The sequence below is a fragment of the Pseudomassariella vexata genome (genome assembly GCF_002105095.1).
Source record: "Pseudomassariella vexata strain CBS 129021 chromosome Unknown BCR38scaffold_7, whole genome shotgun sequence".
NCBI lineage: Eukaryota > Fungi > Ascomycota > Sordariomycetes > Amphisphaeriales > Pseudomassariaceae > Pseudomassariella > Pseudomassariella vexata.
The window spans coordinates 1,793,011-1,810,041 of NW_024467962.1; the positions used below are offsets into that span (position 1 = coordinate 1,793,011).

Sequence of the window (17,031 nt, forward strand, 5' to 3'; positions counted from 1 at the left end):
CCCCTCCTCTGACGTATAACGAACTACCACCCTCTCGCCCTCTTGCTCCAACGGTCCAAGACTCCGTGGTTATTGATCTTGTCGATGCTCAGATTGTGGATCCACTTGCGTACCAAACCTACGGATACATAGCAGTCCTTCGCCTACACACGTCCTACATCTACCAGCCATCAGCCATTGCGACATCTCACTCTGAGGATGCCACGCATTAAATTTCCCAAGGAGCGGCAAGATGCCTTGCTGGTCTGGGCCAGGCGAATGATCGCAGACGGGAAGCAAAGGCCAGGCCCCGAGCGAACCGAGGACCTTTACGACGGCGCCGTCTTCTCCGACCTCCTCGAGATCCTCGACGATCAGTACAACCCCTCTGAGCTGCAAGCAAACCTCGCAAACACTCGGCCTGTCGAGAATAGGAGGCGGAACCTGCACGTTATTCATTTAGCCCTGAGAAGCCTGGTGCGGACCCATTGCGCCGACGTCGAGATGTTGATCAACGACATCAATTTCCAAGCCCTGGACAAAGAGCCCCAGAATGAGGGCATGTCACAGATCCTGGCCGCTTTCCTCGTAGCGAGCGTCAATTTGGCAGACAAGGACCTGTCTAGGAGCTTACTGCAACACATGCAGTCAGCACCCCAAGATGCTCAGACCATTCATCATTTGTGGTCAATCCTGAAAGAGGCCCAGGATAAGATTACACGTGCCAAAGATACACCGTCCGAGTCTAATCAAGCATCCAGCGGGCACGATGACGAGCTTGCCAGGGAGGCAGAGATCGTCCGGCTTCGTCGCGAATATGAACACGTCAAACGGCAGGGCGCCGACTACAAGACTCAGTATGACCGCCTGCTCGAAAACCATGCCGAGCTTGTTGAACGCCAGCGCATGCTGCAACAAGAGAAGGATGATCTAGCAACATTGGTGGAAAGTAGCATGCTTGGCTCCGAGCAACAAGCTGGTCTGAGAAAGGAGTTGAAGGAGAAGATCGACCTCATTGACCAACTCGAGGCACAACTGCACGACACCAACCTAGAACTGCATCGAGTCAAACAGGTGGCAGTAAAGCTCGAGGCCGAAGTAAATGAGCTCACCATACTCAAGGACGAGAACCAGGAATTGAGGATGCAGAACGATGTTCTGAGCAAGAAGGCAAACGCTGCCGCTCATCTCAAGCAAAAGCTGGAGAAACTCACCGGCCTGGAAAAAGAGATCGTTGATCTCCGAAAGGAGAAGAACGAGTTTTACGAGTCACAGATGCAGTTCATTAATGCAGAGAAGGTCATCGCGCAATACAGGGCCGAGAGTGACTCGTATGCGCAGAAAATACATGCCTACGAGGTTCAGGTACATGAGTACCGCGATCAGAAGACTGCCTGGACGCTGGAGAACCAGAGGTTGCAGAGGCAGATCGAATCCTTGGATGTGAGGGCCAAACACGACGAGGAGCTCATCAGAGAGCTACAGGAGAAGAACTTGCTGTCCGCGCCAGGTACGCCCTCGGCTCCTGCGCACCAGACTCTAAGTCTCGAGGACGAGCTCCGCGACACGAATGAGCCGTCCTTAAAAGATCTCGAGGTATCCCGCCTCCAAGCCGAGATCGCGCTTCTCAAGAGCAGTATCGGCACCGAGACGGAGAAGGGCCAACTCCTCCAAGAAATCGAGAACGAACGGGAGTCGCGCAGGGCTTTGCAGGACAAATTCAACGAGCTCTTCGAGAAGCACACAGTCGGGGAACATTCTTTGAGTGCACTCATTAACAACATGAGTGATGAAGGGTTGGTCAAATCTCTTCAAGCTCCTTTCCATGTCAATAGCGAGTCAAACGTACTGACAACACCGGCTTTTATCAGGAACGATGCCTACTCCAATATGCAGAAGCAGATGCTTACTGAGGAGAACCGCGCCAACCAGCTAGCACGTGAACTTGAAGCCGCCCAGGCTGAGATCAAGGACAAAGAGCGTGACGTGCTCGAAGCTCGTAGCGACCGTAAGATTTTGTACTCGAACTAAGCACTCCGTGAAGATGATGTTGACGTTGAGGACAGTCGAAGCTCTCACGAAAGGCGGACAAGACGTCCTTGCCGAGCTCAAACAGGCGGACGGCATGCTGGCTGTCTCGTTGCGCTCCGAGCTTGACGCACTGCGCCGTAGCTATAAGGACCTAAAGTCCAACTTCGACTCTAAGCTAGAGCAGTTGGTTACGGCCTTCATCGAAAAGGATAAGTTGCGTAAGGACAATGAGACAGCCACTGCGGAGCTGCAGAAGGCTGCAGATGGCCAGTACGTCGACCCGAATGTGGTCAAGACTACCGAGAAGATGGAGAAGCTGCGCGCTCGTTACAAGAAGCTGAGTGAGGTGAGTGGTTCCTTTATATCATTGAGTCCCACGAATATCATTGCGTCGCCATGCTCCTCAGGATCCCGGAACCCAAGACTGGCCGGTCTTATGCAATGGCGTCAGAATCTAAGCCGGCTAGGTCAACTGGTTTACGGCTAGGACATGATCCGCATCACGCTCTTCTAGCACTTCATTTTATATTTCGCCAGACCTATGTTTGGGAGTGGTTAACTAACTAACTTGAACCCGAACAGCAACTGGAAAAATCCGAACAGAGTCGCCACGAGCTCGACAAAATGCTCAAGGCCGTTCGTGACGGTACTGCCGGTGATGCACAGAAAGTATGTCATGTTTGTTCAACTTCTCGCTGTCTTGAGATCAACCGACCTTCGGTGCCCGAAAAGTTTTATTCTCACCCCAACAAGGCATGCCTTCTCCTAGATGCTCATATTATTTTCATGTTACATTAACATGCAGGATGAACACACGGATATGTGTGCTCACTCCTTTTGATGACTGGCCATTTTGGGCGCAATGACCTCGTACGAGAAGCTGACAACACCTCGAAAATAGATACATCAAGATCAAATCATCAAGAATCTCCAGCGCGAGAACGCGATGATCGCGAGTGCTTGGTATGATTTGTCAAACCGGCTGCAGAGCAACCACGTCGTGCTGCAGAGGCGGAACGATGCGCCTAAGAGCTGGCTCAACAAACAGAGGCAAATGGTCAACGGTGAGATCCACCCGCTCCTTTGGCAACACTGACCCAAAGTGGCTCCTTATCTTTGCTCATGTTGGGCGAAAAGTACTGACCGAGCATGAACTTGGTAGCTACGCCAAGAAGGTAGGAACTTCAGGCTTGACATCGGCGGGACTGCCCCACAACCTACTATCGAATCAACAACAAGGAACTGGTGTATCCGCAAGCGCGGGCAACTTGAATGAGAGACCTAGCGGGTGCGTAGTGGCGGGACCATCTTACCAGGTTTTCAGGTGGCTTTTTGCTTCTTGCACCATTCACGGTCTTACTGGCGCTTTATGCTTTAACTGTAGAGCGAACATCTTTATATACCCTACAAACCCAACACAATGACGTACGACATGACGTATTGAGGAGGATAAAGCCGGCTAACCAAATAGAGTGATTATGGAGCCTGGTATCAGGTGAGCATGGGAGGAGGCAAAGTTACTTGGGTGTCTTGACCAAGTTTAGTGGGAGAAGGACGCCCTTAGACTTATACCCCTTTCTGCTTGGGAGGTATTTTGTTTTCTGTATGCGATCAACAGTCCATAGTATAGGGCTGGCACCTATCTGCGCGTATGTCAACATTCGAGTGCTTTCTGTTGACACAATCTTGTGGTGTCCTTCCATGGCCAATCTCAGCAACATCTGGGTCAACTTGTATAATACCCACATCCAGACAATTTGTTGGACAACGCTGATGTAAATGTGATGAGTCAGCATACTTATTACGGAGGGACTGCTAACTGAATACCTATGGGTTATAGGGGCAATGCCACACTAAATTCAAACTTTTTGGAGGCCTAATTAGTGACATTGTAAATACAAGGGGCCTTGAACAATTTCGTATGATACAGATAGCTCATTGATTCATTCATCTAGGATTCATCCTTTTCCTCTAGGGCGCCCAGGCGGAATTCGCCAGACACCTGCCCTTCCAGAATCCGTATCAATCGCTGACCGATATCATACCGGTTGCCCGGAAGTAGTCCAAGACATATTTCCTGGAGTTGCTGTGGCGGGGATCATTGGCCAGTCAGTTTGCTCAAAATGCTGCTCTTCTTCTTGTCGCCATCGAAAATGTTCAACAGGCTCTTCCACACCTGGCCGGGCTCCTGGCTGGCATCGATACCCTTCCAGATGCCTGTATTCTTGTAGTATCCGACGACGGGACTGGTCTGGGCGTGGTAGGTGAGAAGGCGCTTCTTGAGAGCCTCGGCATTATCATCAGACCGCTGGATGAGCGGCTCGCCCGTCACATCGTCTTTCATGTAGTCCTTGGGGGGGTTGAAAGTGCTGTGGTAGCTGCGGCCGGACGCCGGGTGGATCAGGCGGCCAGTGATACGCGCAACGAGGAGGGCGTCGTCGATCTGCAACTCAACTGCGTGCTGCAGTTTCGAGTTCTTGGCCTCAAGCATCTTATCTAGGGCCTCGGCTTGAGGGATGGTGCGGGGGAAACCGTCGAGAATGAAGCTGTTGCCGTTTGATTAGCTTGGTTACAGGCCAAGACAAATAATGACATATGGCAAGCTCATAGACAGTGGCCCCTGTGTTTGGTGCCAGGTGGTTTGGTGGTGACACGTACCCGCCCTTGCACTCCTTGTTGTTTTCGAGCTCCTCCTTGATCATGCCAATAACAATGTCGTCGCTGACCAGGCCTCCAGCATCCATGATCTTCTTAGCTTCACGACCGAGGGTCGTCTTCTTGGCTATCTGAGATCGGAGCATGTCACCCGTCGCCTGTGCATCTAGTCAGTGAGTTTTCGTCGCAACGGTGCTTGCGCTTCGGACACATACCAAATGGCAGCATGAGAACTTGTCCTTGATCTTGGGCGCTTGTGTTCCCTTTCCTAGATTGGGCACTCCAAGTTAGCACACTGCTTCCTCTTGGTCGTGAACTGTTGGGATTGTCTGGACCAATTGATGCCCTGAAGCTGCCCCCCTGTACGTACCGGCACCGGGAGGCCCCATGAGGATCATGCGCACGCCTTCAGTGGGCTTGGTCTCGCCCGTTTGGCGCTGCTCGAGTTTCTCTATGCGGTGCTCCAGCCCGGACACGATGTCCTGTAGCCTTTGTACTTCGTGGTCAAGAACACCCATGGTGTGGATTTTTTGAGAGTTGGAAGACAACACCTGACCAAGGGAAGGATTTGGGGAGGGCGAAAGGGAGTAGGAGAGAAAATGGCGCGGGAAGAGAGGTAGAAATTCACAAGAGCAATTGAGAAACTTGGGAGCTCCGAAGTTTGGACTGGGAGTTCCGAAGTTTGGCGGAGGCCAGCGCGCAGTTGGATGCTTGTGCAGGGAACCGTCGAGTTACAGAGCAGCAGCTTGCACCTTCGTACCTTGTAACTTACGTTGGGAAAAAAAAGCCAAGCCCGGTCGGAGCTCGGCTAACAATTCAACGCTTATTCGAGCATTTATTGCTGGCTTGGTCAAGTACCTGGCTTATTTGGTTAGAGGTATTTGGAATGGAACGCGGCCGAATATGGTCTGTATTAAGTCCTGGAGATCTGAAGGATTACAAATTCTTGAGGTCGTAGTAATTCCCAATGTATTTCACAGAAATAAGGCCTGTAGGGAACGCTGAGATTATGGACTACGCACGTGAAGGTACTCTAGCTATCGCGTTTGCCGCTCTCCTCGAGCTCCGGCAATTGACCTGGCAGAGCCATCCGATCGAGTTGACAAGTCTTCCAAGTTGGCCACTCAAGTATCTTCAGTATTTATCTCGAAATAAGAGGTTCTCTAAGGTGTAGTGGTGAACAAGATAACCTAGAGCTGTAAGAATCGCATACTTGTATGTTCAATGTACACTGGCTATAAACTTCATTCTAGATGCTGAAATTCTCTCCCAGCCCAGGAAATTCGCATGAGTTAATGAGAGAGTACGACGCTTTTAAGGAACCTCTCAGGTTTAATCAAGTGACCTGGCCTCTTGCTAACACAAACAAAGTATTTAATAATGTTCGCAAGTGTGAATTGTCAAGCAGTGAACAATCAAAATTGCATGTCCGTTCAAGACCCTTGGAGCCTCAATGCCCGTGCTTCCAAGCCAAGCTAGACCAATCAGGCACTAAAGATGTGTAGACCCCTGTCGATTTCGCAGAAGGCAGCCTCACCTACGACAGTTGCAACGGCGCTGGATTCCAAGGTTGACAATCAGCCTTCCCGTCTCTCACCCACCTTAAACGTACCATCGCCAACTCCGTTCCTTCCTTTCGTTGTCAAGCTACCACCATACAATATACCCACAGCTCATATTGACATTGCGACGAAGGACGATAACACGATGCCTGCCACGACCGCCGAAACCTTGTCTTTCGTCTCGAGAAATGTCACCGTCGCACCCCTCGTCCTCCTCTCTGTCGTAGACCACTACAACCGCGCCGCAAAGGGCACAAGGAAGCGCGTTGTCGGTGTACTTCTGGGCCAGAATGATGGCAACAACGTGCGGGTATCCAACAGCTTTGCGGTGCCGTTTGAGGAGGACAACGATGACCCGTCCGTCTGGTTCCTCGACCACAACTACGTCGAGAACATGAACGACATGTTCAAGAAGGTCAACGCCCGCGAGAAGTTAATAGGCTGGTATCACTCCGGCCCCAAGTTGCGCGCCTCCGATCTCGAGATCAACGAGCTATTCAAGCGCTACACCCCGAATCCTCTGCTAGTCATTATTGATGTGCAGCCCAAGGAGTCGGGTGTGCCCACCGACGCTTACTTCGCAGTAGAGGAGATCAAGGATGTGAGTGGGCTGCGTCATGGCAATCAGCATAACGCATTACTAACCATGCTACTTCATAGGACGGCACCACAACATCCAAGACCTTCGTACATACCCCGTCCACGATTGAGGCAGAGGAGGCCGAAGAGATCGGAGTCGAGCACCTACTTCGCGACATCCGCGACGTCGCCATCGGTACTCTATCCACTCGTATTACAAACCAGCTCCAGTCTCTACAAGGCCTACACTTACGTTTGCGTGAAATCCAAACCTACCTCCAGAAGGTCCAAGATGGCCAACTACCTGTCAACCACGCCGTGCTCGGTAACCTCCAAGACATCTTCAACCTACTCCCCAACCTCTCAACGCCCAAACCTGGAAGCGACGGCAAGGCCGGCAACACAGGCGAGCTGTCATATGCCATGAGCGTGAAGACCAACGACCAGCTGCTGGCCATCTACCTCAGCAGTCTGATCCGTGCCATCACAGCATTCCACGACCTGATCGAGAACAAGATCCAGAACCGGCAACAACAAGAGGAGAAGGAGGCCAAGAAAGAGGAAGCGGCGGCGGCGGCAGCAGCAGATAAGGAAAAGGACAAGAAGGAGACCAGCGTCAATGGGGTTAATGGCGAGCCGTCTGAGAAGGGTGGCGACAAGGAAAAGAAGAAATAGTAGTTATCATGATGGGCGGAGGCGCGGCGTTTGGACCCGAGTTGGCGTCTAATGACATTGTACAATATCCTGATACCACATTACGGGTCAGGCAGGGCATCGCGCTAAAACTTGATAGACGTTGGCCGTTCTTAAGCTACGAGCTTCGTTTTGAGCGTCGATTTATGACTGCGTGCTTTATTTGTTCGTGATCCTCCCAAGTCTTGTTCTCTTGTTGACCCGATTACTACAACTAGCTCACTATGCGGCTTTACGAGACATTGACATGCGCATCAGGATGATTTCCAGCTCCTTTTTCCATTTGTTGGTAGTGCAATAGCGTCACTATTATGCCACATCTGCTCCTGGCAACGCAGTATACCTGCTCACACACCGGCACGTCTATGGCAACCAACGTGGTAGCGGAGGAGAATGTTGATTGTGCGCTCTACCTCCCATCCTTCGAACGTCAAAATAAGCATAAACGGTATCTGAGGCGGCGCAGCATCACCATAACCTGTTGCGGGTCAGTTTGTGTTTCCTAGAGTATCTGCCTGCAAATTGTATCGTGAAGATAGAAACAGGTATGTACGAGTATCGATTCTGATGAAATAGTCGATGATCGAGAGTCCACTCTCATGCTCATAAGACCACCTGGTATTGAAGTGCGCTGCGTTTCCAGTACTCGCTGATCAAACACCTGCAATAAATCCGCCACCCTCTTCTTTACTAACGTGCCTTTCGTCGACATGCTGCCCGAGGACACCCCATCGCTCCGCTAGGACACAAGCCAGCAGATGCTTACAGCAAGGCACCCCGGCGCTGCCCTTCCCGCCTTGCAGTTTTTCATTTTGTCCGTCAGAACTCAAACCTCCAAACTCCCATCCCGTCTCACACAGCCCTGTGCCGGATATGACGTCGTCTTTGCCCTGGATCACGTAACCCCCATGGTTCGACTCAGAGGTGAATGCAGAGAATGCAAAGGCTGCGCATGAACAGTTCCAAGCCACGGTTCGGACCACGTAGGTTGGACCTGCTATTTCCTCGCGGTTACTGTCGCGGCCACGCCGCCGTTGTCGTGCTGAGCGCACGAGATGGAAAGTAGCTGCGGAGGCATCCAGTTGGGCCTGCGCTGCTTCATCCGACGCGGAGGGAGGGTCGAGCACGAGAACCCGCGTCACCAGGTGACGATCCAAGAGGTCGAGGGCGGGTAGAATGAGACTGGGATAAATAACATGAAGAGTTGACAGAACGGGTCTGGCTGAAGGCGGCAGGAGTTTGAGGGAGCTTGTTGGGGGGGTTGTGGATGCCGGTGTGGGAATCATGACAGATTGTGACAAGATGCTGAGAAGACTAGTCAGGAGTTCTCTTGACGTTAGAAGAGGGTCTGCCATTGGGGTTATGCTGCCTTCAGATGTTTCAAGTTCTGGAACCCTAGAGTGTTGGATGTCGCGTGGTTGTTTGGTAGGCTGTCTTCGCATGGATGAGGATAGTTCATAAAAGTGTGAATTCGTGTGACCACACTGTAGCCGGATGAGGAAACTGTCACAGTCCTCGCCAGGCTCTCGGATCGAACACATTCACGCCCCATTGGTAGATGGTAGAGAGCCAGAAGCCCACAAGACCGACCGACAGTAGAATGCTTTTGGTGGGCTGCTCGACATCCGGATTCCAGGCACTGGTCAATCTGTCAGTCGCAATCGATGAGTTACTCATGTCAAAGTGCTGGAGAATCAACATTTTGGCCAGTGAATAGACAAATACTGCCACCCAGAGACGACCCGTGAGGGTTCGTCGATCTATTTTAAGCCAGGCTAGAATGATCATAGTAAATGGGAATACAAGGCTTGTTTGGTCAAGGTCTACATGGGTGTAACAAAAGTCGTGTGGGGACCGCAGAATATCGATTGGCATGTTCGAGTTGACTGATGCAACGAAGAGTTCTGAAGCTCTTTTCGCGTCGAGCCAAAATCTTTGGTCGCCGTTATAGGAAATTACGTCTTTCCCCGACGTACGTTACAGGCAACTATGTGCCATTTCCTGCGGCAGTTATGATTACTGACTCCCTGTTTTGCAGACTGCATGTTGTTGCTAAAGGTAGTTCTTTCCATTCTGACACTTGCTCCGATGTTCAAGTTGATTTTCAGCAAGACCGTGAATGTAAGGGATTGACGTTGATATAATGATTTGTAAGTTTTCTTTTCCAATCCATACGCTATTCTTTTTCTTCTTTCGTTTTACACGTTACGCTACACGGCATTCCGTTTTTACACCCATTCCTTGGGGTTCTGTAGAACTTCGACAAGTCTCTGTTCTCGACTCTTGGGGTCGGCTTCATGCATATATCTCCATTGAGCCGTAAGAGGCAAGCTAATAAGGATGCTCTCGACTCTCGACCCCGGCACATTGAGCCCAAAAGCTGTGCCTCTGTCGTGGACCAAGTTGAACTCAACATACCGGCCTCTCCTTATTTGCTGCCACTCCTTCTCCGTAGGTGTGAATGGCATATCCTTACGCTTCTCGATGATGGGCAGGTAAGAGGGCAAGAAGCTGTTCAAGACTTCTTTGATAAAGGCAAATCCATTTTCAGCATCTACCACCGTCTCATCCAGGTCGTCGAAGAAGATCCCGCCGATGCCTCGAGCCTCGCCCCGGTGTTTGTTGCAGAAATATTCGTCGCACCACTTTTTAAATCTGGGGTAATAGTCCTTGTCATGCTTGTCGCAGGCGTCCTTCAATGTTTTGTGGAAGTGTATTGCATCCTCGTCAAACAGGTAGCTTGGGGTTAAGTCACTGCCGCCGCCAAACCACCACGCCTGCGATGTGCCATCTGGCTTCATGGTCTCAAAGTATCGGCAGTTCAAGTGCACGGTGGGCGCCATGGGGTTATGCGGGTGCAGCACCATACTCAAGCCTAGGGCGTAGAAGTCCAATTGCTCCTCGTCAGGCAGGTTCTTGTGGTTGACGCGCATTTTGTCGATTGCAGCCTTGGGCAACGTGCCGTAGACAACACTGATATTGACGCCCGCCTTCTCAAAGACGCTACCGTCTTGCAAGACGCACGACAGCCCGCCACCGCCGTTGGGCCGTTGCCACTCATCCAAGCGGAAGGCTTTGCCGTCGATCTGCTCTAGCGCAAAAACGATTTCCTTTTGTTTCTCGCGAATGAACTCTTCCATGCGCAGACGCATTGGCGATTCTTCGGTGACGCCGTCTTCGCGCTTCGTGCGTTCGTCCTTATCGGCGAGGGAGCGGGAGTCGAGCTTTAGGGGCTTCTGGTTTGCCTGTGACCAGAGTGAGCAATCGAGTTTCTTGGTTTCAGAAGCTATGCAGCAGATTACACACCACAGCACATGTCAGAACCGACACTGTAGCAGCTCCAGCAGCCGCCAAGAGAACCCCATTCGTAAGACGCGCGCTGCTGCTTCTTGCAGCGGATGTGAAGGGCCTCGCCTGGCATCGCGGGGCAGCTGGCAGCCGAGACCGCAGCGTCAATAATTGGGATACACGCCTTTTAGACATTCTTCTGAGTAATTGGCACGACGGGATCAAAGGAGGTAACAGCGGCCTAAATAAAGTGTTTAAGGCGGCTACCTTTACTCGGCTGACTCGCACATCTGAGCATCAGATGTTGCTTGAATGGTTCCACGAACAAACGGCTCTGCTGGAGCTCAGCTTCCCAACAGCGGCACTAGCCGATATTGTACAAGTACTCGAGCCCCACTGCCGGCACCATCGGCCCCTCGTGTTACTGTCAACCACAGCACTGTGAAGCTGGCTACAAGCAGGGAGCTGGTAGTTGTTACCCCCCAAAAGTAGATATGTCAGGTTATTATGAGGAACGACAACGTCGCGTATCAATGTGACTGAAATGTCTTGAAATTGCTTATTCGGCTTGAAAAAATTCTATGCATGGTGTGTATAGGACTATTCGTTTTGTGCGTGTGTATGTGTTTGTGGAGGGGGTTGATTGAGGTGTCTAATAGTACAGACTCATTACGTGAATGCCAGTATATATGTTGATGTTACACGGACAATGTAAGGCCCTCATCTTTTTCTCCGTGTATTATAACAGAGTATTGTCTCACATTGCAGCATGTCAACTGACATCATGTAAAGTATATCTAACGCATGTGCCATATAAGTCAACCAACCCCATCTGCGGCCACTCCCTTCAACGGCCCACTCCATGGCCCACTCCATGACGCGACGCGACTATATGCATCTCCACTGCTATTTTCTGTATAACCGCATAACCACACGTCCAATTATTAAGAAAACTTACCCATCTATTCTTGAACTTCAGGCCTACATACCATTATAGGCGTCTCAGCTAAATTACGCATACGGGATACCGTTATCAACGTACTTAATAGCAGGTTCAGGTATAGCCCTTATGTTGAATACTGACACTCTTCTGTTGCCCAATTAAATAATACCAGCCCTCGAGGCAATCCAACTAACCTCACCACCCCCTTCCGTTGGGTTGACAATCTGATTAGTAAGCAAAATAACCGTTGGGTTGACTGGTTGCTAAGGTGGTTGCTATAACTAGCCGGAAATGAGAGTATCGCTAACCTCAGCGGCGCTATACCCTACTAGTATGCCGGCGGCTTCCGTAGCGGCCTCCCCTGTAGGCTTATCCGGTTCACTGTTACGAACCGTTGGCCCTGAACCAACATTACAGGCCCGTCGGCAGGCTAGGTGGATACAGACGCTAGGATCACGGGACCCCACATCGGAGGAAGGAAAGGACCGATAGGTCACGTGATCTACAGGGGTGGATATGTTGGATATGTTGGATATGTGGGACAGCCAACATATCCAAATGATCTAGAAGAAATAACAGGGGTGTATATGTTGGACAACCAACATATCCAAGTGGGGATCAGTGAAGGAGAGATGGGCATATAAGGGACAGGACTCCCAGGCATTTCATAGATAGACAGTCTCTACTTCAGTGATCAATCTAAGCATCAATCTAACCCATTGGTGAGGCAAACTGCCTTGACGACTCTATTCCCAGTTACCCTACTCGAATACTTCAGTTACCCAGAGCCCGATACTCCATACGTCAGACCCCGATATTATTGCTAAAGGACTCCGCAGCAGGACTTACTTACTAGCACAAACCCCTACAGACTCTTTAGTGGTTTACGCAGCTAGACTATTAGAGGTTTCGTTACATTCACTTAGCTAGTATGTTTTTGTATCCGTCTTAGCCGCTATAGTCCCTAAAAGAGGGTCCACTAAGCTTACTAAGCCGGCCCTATACTAACTTCGTAGTATCTAGCATATACCTACGAGGTTAGCGTTAAGGCTAGACCGCTTTGAAGTTATTATCCTACCTATAGATAAAAATAATCGCTCGTATTCGGCTAATATAGCCTATATTATAAGGAAGTCAAGTGTTACGAGCCGTTGGCCCTAGACCAACATTACAGGCCCGTTGGCAGGCCAGGTGGATACAAGCATTATGATCACGGGACCCCGCATCGGAGAAAGGAAAGAACCGACCGGGTCACGCGACTTACAAGGGCGGATATGTGGATCGCTACATATCCAACATATCCAACCAACAGGATATGTTGGCACAGAACATATCCAAGTGGGGATCAGTGAAGGAGAGATGGGTATATAAGGGACAGGACTCCCAGGCATTTCATAGATAGACAGTCTCTACTTCAGTGATCAATCTAAGCATCAATCTAACCTAACGTCACCCACAGGTCATTGCCCCACACGGGTCTTTGCCCAACTTTTCAAGAAATCTTGACTTTCCATCTTTACTTATACAATTCTTCCCTTCCACAACATGGCACGCAAATCTAGTGAAGCTAATCTTCAATTAGCCATCCAAACTAAACGACGCGATCCTCACCTAAGTTGGAACAAGCTTGGTAAAATCTTCAAAGTCGACCATAAGACATTGAAGCGCCGTTACGAAGGCGTACAACCATTACACATTACTAACATGTCCAAACGGAAAATGACCGAAACCGAAGAGAATACGATTACCCGACGCGTAATTGAGCTATATTCGCGAACTTTTCCTCCCCGGCTTCGATACGTTGAAGAAATGGCGAATATCCTCCGACGCGACCGCGACGCGTCACCCGTCGGCAAGAACTGGGCCTCGAGCTTCGTACGGCGACAACCAGACCTCCGGACGCGTTTAAATCGTCGAATCGATTACCAGCGGGCATTCTGCGAAGATCCTGTCGCGTATCGCGGTTATTTTAAGCGTGTTGCGGACACAATAGCGAAGCACGGCATCCAGCCGGAGGATATCTACAACTTTGACGAGACGGGCTTTTTAATGGGCATGATCTCAACCGGCATGGTCGTTACGAGTACCGAAAGACGTGGAAGGCCTAGGCAAGCCCAGCAAGGCAATAGGGAATGGGTTACTGTCATTCAGGCGGCCAATTCCCAAGGCTGGGCGGTGCCGCCGTACATCATCTTCGCGGCCAAAGTTCACCTCGCTTCGTGGTATCGCGACACCACATTACCGGGCAATTGGGTCGTTGATCTATCCCACAACGGATGGACAACGAATGATATCGGTCTCAGCTGGGCAGCTCACTTCGATCTGCACACACGCGATCGTACGAAGGGTGTCAAACGCCTCCTGATCCTTGACGGCCACGAAAGCCATCACTCGATGGATTTCGAACAATACTGCAAGGACCATGGCATCATTACCCTTCCTATGCCTGCCCACTCGTCCCATAAGCTCCAGCCTCTCGACTTGGTGCCTTTTAGTGTTTTGAAACGGGCGTACGGTGTGTTTGTTGAGGGTTTGATGCGACGGCATCATACCCACGTTGCGAAGGAGGATTTCCTTGCCGGTTTTTTGGAGGCGTTTGGCGCTGCTTTTACTGAACAAAACATCAGATCTGGTTTCGAAGCAGCTGGAATTGTCCCTTTTGACCCCGACAGGGTTATATCTGCCCTGGATGTCGCAGAAGTCGCGCGTACACCCTCTACCGACCCAGAACTCCTACCCCCTATTTGGACTTCTAAGACACCTACTACCACCCTTGAAGCCGAATCGCAGTCAACGTTGATTAAGAATAGCGTTCAGAGGCATCAAGACAGCTCTCCGACGCATATTATTCATTCAATTGACTCGATTGCAAAGGCTACGCATGCAATGATGCAAGAGAATGTTATCTTGCGTCGCGAGAACGAAGAGCTTCGTGAGACTAACCATGTGCTAAGCAAACGTCGCAGAACCCAAAACAAGCAAATCCAGTATGGTGGGCCACTTAATATAGAAGATGCACAAGTTCTACGGGCTATTAGGGATGATACGGGTTTGGAAAGTGAGGAAGAGGGTGAAAGTAGTCGTCCTACAAGGAGGAGGGCAACGGGTGCTAGGCGCTGTGGCATTTGCGGAGGAACTGGACATAATGCGCGAACTTGTCAGGCAGATGTAGAAACAGATAATGAAAATAATTCTGATTAATTTCTTGGATGAATAGGGGTTGTTGTTGATCTATCTAAGATTAAAGGTTGGGAGGTCGTGAAAAGTCGGGCAAAGACCCGTGTGGGGCATTGACCTGTGGGTGACGTTATTGGTGAGGCAAACTGCCTTAACGACTCAATACCCCGTTCCCCTACTTGAATACTTCAGTTACCCAGAGCACTATAATCTATACGTCGTTCCCCGATATTATTGCTAAAGGACTCCGCAGCAGGACTTACTTACTAGCACAAACCCTTACAGACTCTTTAGTGGTTTACGCAGCTAGACTATTAGAGGTTTCGTTACATCAAGTACTATTAATAAGAGCCGTGGGTACTTGAAACTGCGATTATACTAATAGTTAATAGGGTTAAAGTAGTCTAGCCCTCGCTTATAGTTACTAGTATACCAAATAGCGTATTTATCGCCGTCGACTCTATAGTAGGGTCCTGTAGTAGGGGAGGAAGTCGATCGGCTATTAGTATTAAAGGGGTTGCGATATTTTAGCTTCTTCGTCGACGGTGAAGTAGCTTTTCACTTAGTGACAGAACTGAGGCTTGTCACGACCTGGGTTGCATCGCATTGGTATAGACCTCGATTAGGTGCTATCGACGAAGATTCTACTCTAAGGAGCGAAGGAAAGAAGATCACAACTTAGGTTTGAGGGAGCGCGACTAAGTCATCCACGCTTGGCGGGGCTCCTACAAGGGTTATGATTGGCTTCCCATCTGACACTGCCACGGCAGGTGTTCCAGCTGTAAGTCACCTGGTTGTAGTGAGTCTGCGAGGGTTGACCTTCACAAGGCTTAACCCTGCTTATAGCTCTCTATTCCCTTACAGCTTCTAACTATTCGATCTTTTATTATTTTTTCTGTCGGCTGGTGTAGTTGGTCACTTCGCTGGTAGATAAGTCCCGATTTGAGCCTCGCCCACTTGGGTCGGTGACGAGTCGCGGGTTCGAATCCCGCAGCTGACACACAAGGGGGTTTAGTCAACCCTTACGGCGCGCTGCCCACCTTGTTGACTTCGCCTACCTAGCGATAATAGGGAGATTGGTGCAGTTTAGGATTACGAGCATCCTAGCCAGTCGACCGTCAAGCACTACGTCGGCGGAATATAACTCGACAGCCGGTCCAGAATTCGAATCGTTAATCCGACCCCTTATCGGACCTCGCCTTTCCGATAACGCTCGTCGGCGAACCCGTCCCCTCACGATAGAAGGCGCGCAGCACGCCCTCTCGCCGCGATTCTTGCGAGCGTCTGACCACGTTACGGTCTATCCACTTGAGCGTATGGTTGAGATGTATACGCTCGACGAGAACCCCAATTAGCAGATACTACGACTTGTCGCGACAAAAAAATAGTCGAGCATCTTCTGCACATCAGCAGCATCCCACCCCTGAGGACGAATTTAAGTGCCACATTACCACACTTATCGGTAGTTCAGGCAGGGGTTGTAGCACAGACTTAGGGAGGGACAGGAGGTTTAGTAGTCATTTGGCTACAAGTTTACCTGTATAACCGCCCGACGCGGCTTAAGGGCCCGCTATATCATCTATAGCCCCTTAAGGGAGTACTTGTAGAGGTACCGAGGGTTAACACCTACGGCGTATTTAATATTATATTATTTATTATTTTTTCTTCCTTAGTCCTTCTTCCGCTATTAGACGGTTAAGTTCTTCTAACTCGAGCTCCTCTAATAGGTAACGGCTTAGCTACCTGATTGTCGCCGTGGTAGTCGTATCGTCGATAGTGCTACTACTTATTTACGTCGCTATCGTCGGTACTATTATTATTATAGTATTCAGTATGTTTCCTCCGAAGTTATCTAGTATCCCTACGGCTATAGTTTAGCTTCGGATTAGGGCTCTTCGTATCGCTATTTTCTCGCTAACGGTCCGTACGTCCGGAAACGGGTAGAGAGATCAACGTGTCAGGGTACGGCTTAGCCGGAGTCGATAGTACAGAGTGATAGGGAGTAATAGGCTTTCCTCCTGCTGAGCACCGGGCGGTCACTAGTGTAACGAAACCTCTAATAGTCTAGCTGCGTAAACCACTAAAGAGTCTGTAGGGGTTTGTGCTAGTAAGTAAGTCCTGCTG

The 17,031-nt window shown here is 50.2% G+C and overlaps 5 protein-coding genes and 1 non-coding gene across 6 annotated transcripts; 3 read left to right on the forward strand and 3 right to left on the reverse strand.

Moving 5' to 3' along the window:
• Nucleotides 1-258: 258 nt before the first annotated feature.
• On the forward strand, nucleotides 259-3,106 carry BCR38DRAFT_343864 (uncharacterized protein; the record flags this gene model as incomplete). Its single annotated transcript, XM_040856068.1, has 5 exons — nucleotides 259-1,775; nucleotides 1,851-1,987; nucleotides 2,046-2,356; nucleotides 2,593-2,679; nucleotides 2,912-3,106. The coding sequence occupies 5 exons, from the start codon at nucleotides 259-261 to the stop codon at nucleotides 3,104-3,106; spliced, it is 2,247 nt and encodes a 748-aa protein (XP_040715703.1).
• Nucleotides 3,107-3,961: 855 nt separating this feature from the next.
• On the reverse strand, nucleotides 3,962-5,538 carry BCR38DRAFT_211274 (adenylate kinase-domain-containing protein). Its single transcript, XM_040854158.1, has 4 exons — nucleotides 5,036-5,538; nucleotides 4,881-4,933; nucleotides 4,669-4,823; nucleotides 3,962-4,556 (listed from the first exon to the last, which is right to left on the reverse strand). The coding sequence occupies exons 1-4, from the start codon at nucleotides 5,181-5,183 to the stop codon at nucleotides 4,109-4,111; spliced, it is 804 nt and encodes a 267-aa protein (XP_040715704.1). The 5' UTR covers nucleotides 5,184-5,538; the 3' UTR covers nucleotides 3,962-4,108.
• An 834-nt stretch (nucleotides 5,539-6,372) lies between these two features.
• Nucleotides 6,373-7,481, forward strand: BCR38DRAFT_343274 (putative proteasome regulatory particle subunit; the record flags this gene model as incomplete). The annotated part of the gene is made up of 2 exons (XM_040856019.1): nucleotides 6,373-6,828; nucleotides 6,888-7,481. The coding sequence occupies 2 exons, from the start codon at nucleotides 6,373-6,375 to the stop codon at nucleotides 7,479-7,481; spliced, it is 1,050 nt and encodes a 349-aa protein (XP_040715705.1).
• A 597-nt stretch (nucleotides 7,482-8,078) lies between these two features.
• BCR38DRAFT_211414 (uncharacterized protein) lies at nucleotides 8,079-9,214 on the reverse strand. The gene has a single exon (XM_040854159.1). It carries the CDS (start codon nucleotides 9,038-9,040, stop codon nucleotides 8,153-8,155), a length of 888 nt encoding a protein of 295 aa, XP_040715706.1. The 5' UTR covers nucleotides 9,041-9,214; the 3' UTR covers nucleotides 8,079-8,152.
• A 513-nt stretch (nucleotides 9,215-9,727) lies between these two features.
• BCR38DRAFT_458021 (coproporphyrinogen III oxidase) lies at nucleotides 9,728-10,982 on the reverse strand (the record flags this gene model as incomplete). Its single annotated transcript, XM_040862109.1, has 2 exons — nucleotides 9,728-10,744; nucleotides 10,806-10,982. 2 exons carry the CDS (start codon nucleotides 10,980-10,982, stop codon nucleotides 9,728-9,730), a joined length of 1,194 nt encoding a protein of 397 aa, XP_040715707.1.
• Nucleotides 10,983-15,804: 4,822 nt separating this feature from the next.
• Nucleotides 15,805-15,907, forward strand: BCR38DRAFT_t180. The gene has a single exon. It is a non-coding gene; the product is annotated as a tRNA-Thr (tRNA).
• The last annotated feature ends 1,124 nt before the right edge of the window (nucleotides 15,908-17,031 follow it).

What these genes read in the sequence shown, in the direction of transcription:
- BCR38DRAFT_211274 (XM_040854158.1), bottom strand. Translation starts at nt 5,183, where the DNA reads ATGGGTGTTCTTGACCACGAAGTACAAAGGCTACAGGACATCGTGTCC. An exon ending in AGTTCTCATGCTGCCATTTG is followed by an intron (nt 4,824 to 4,880) that starts GTATGTGTCCGA and finishes CTAGATGCACAG; the next exon opens with GCGACGGGTGACATGCTCCG. An exon ending in AACAAGGAGTGCAAGGGCGG is followed by an intron (nt 4,557 to 4,668) that starts GTACGTGTCACC and finishes AAACGGCAACAG; the next exon opens with CTTCATTCTCGACGGTTTCC.
- BCR38DRAFT_211414 (XM_040854159.1), bottom strand. Translation starts at nt 9,040, where the DNA reads ATGTGTTCGATCCGAGAGCCTGGCGAGGACTGTGACAGTTTCCTCATC.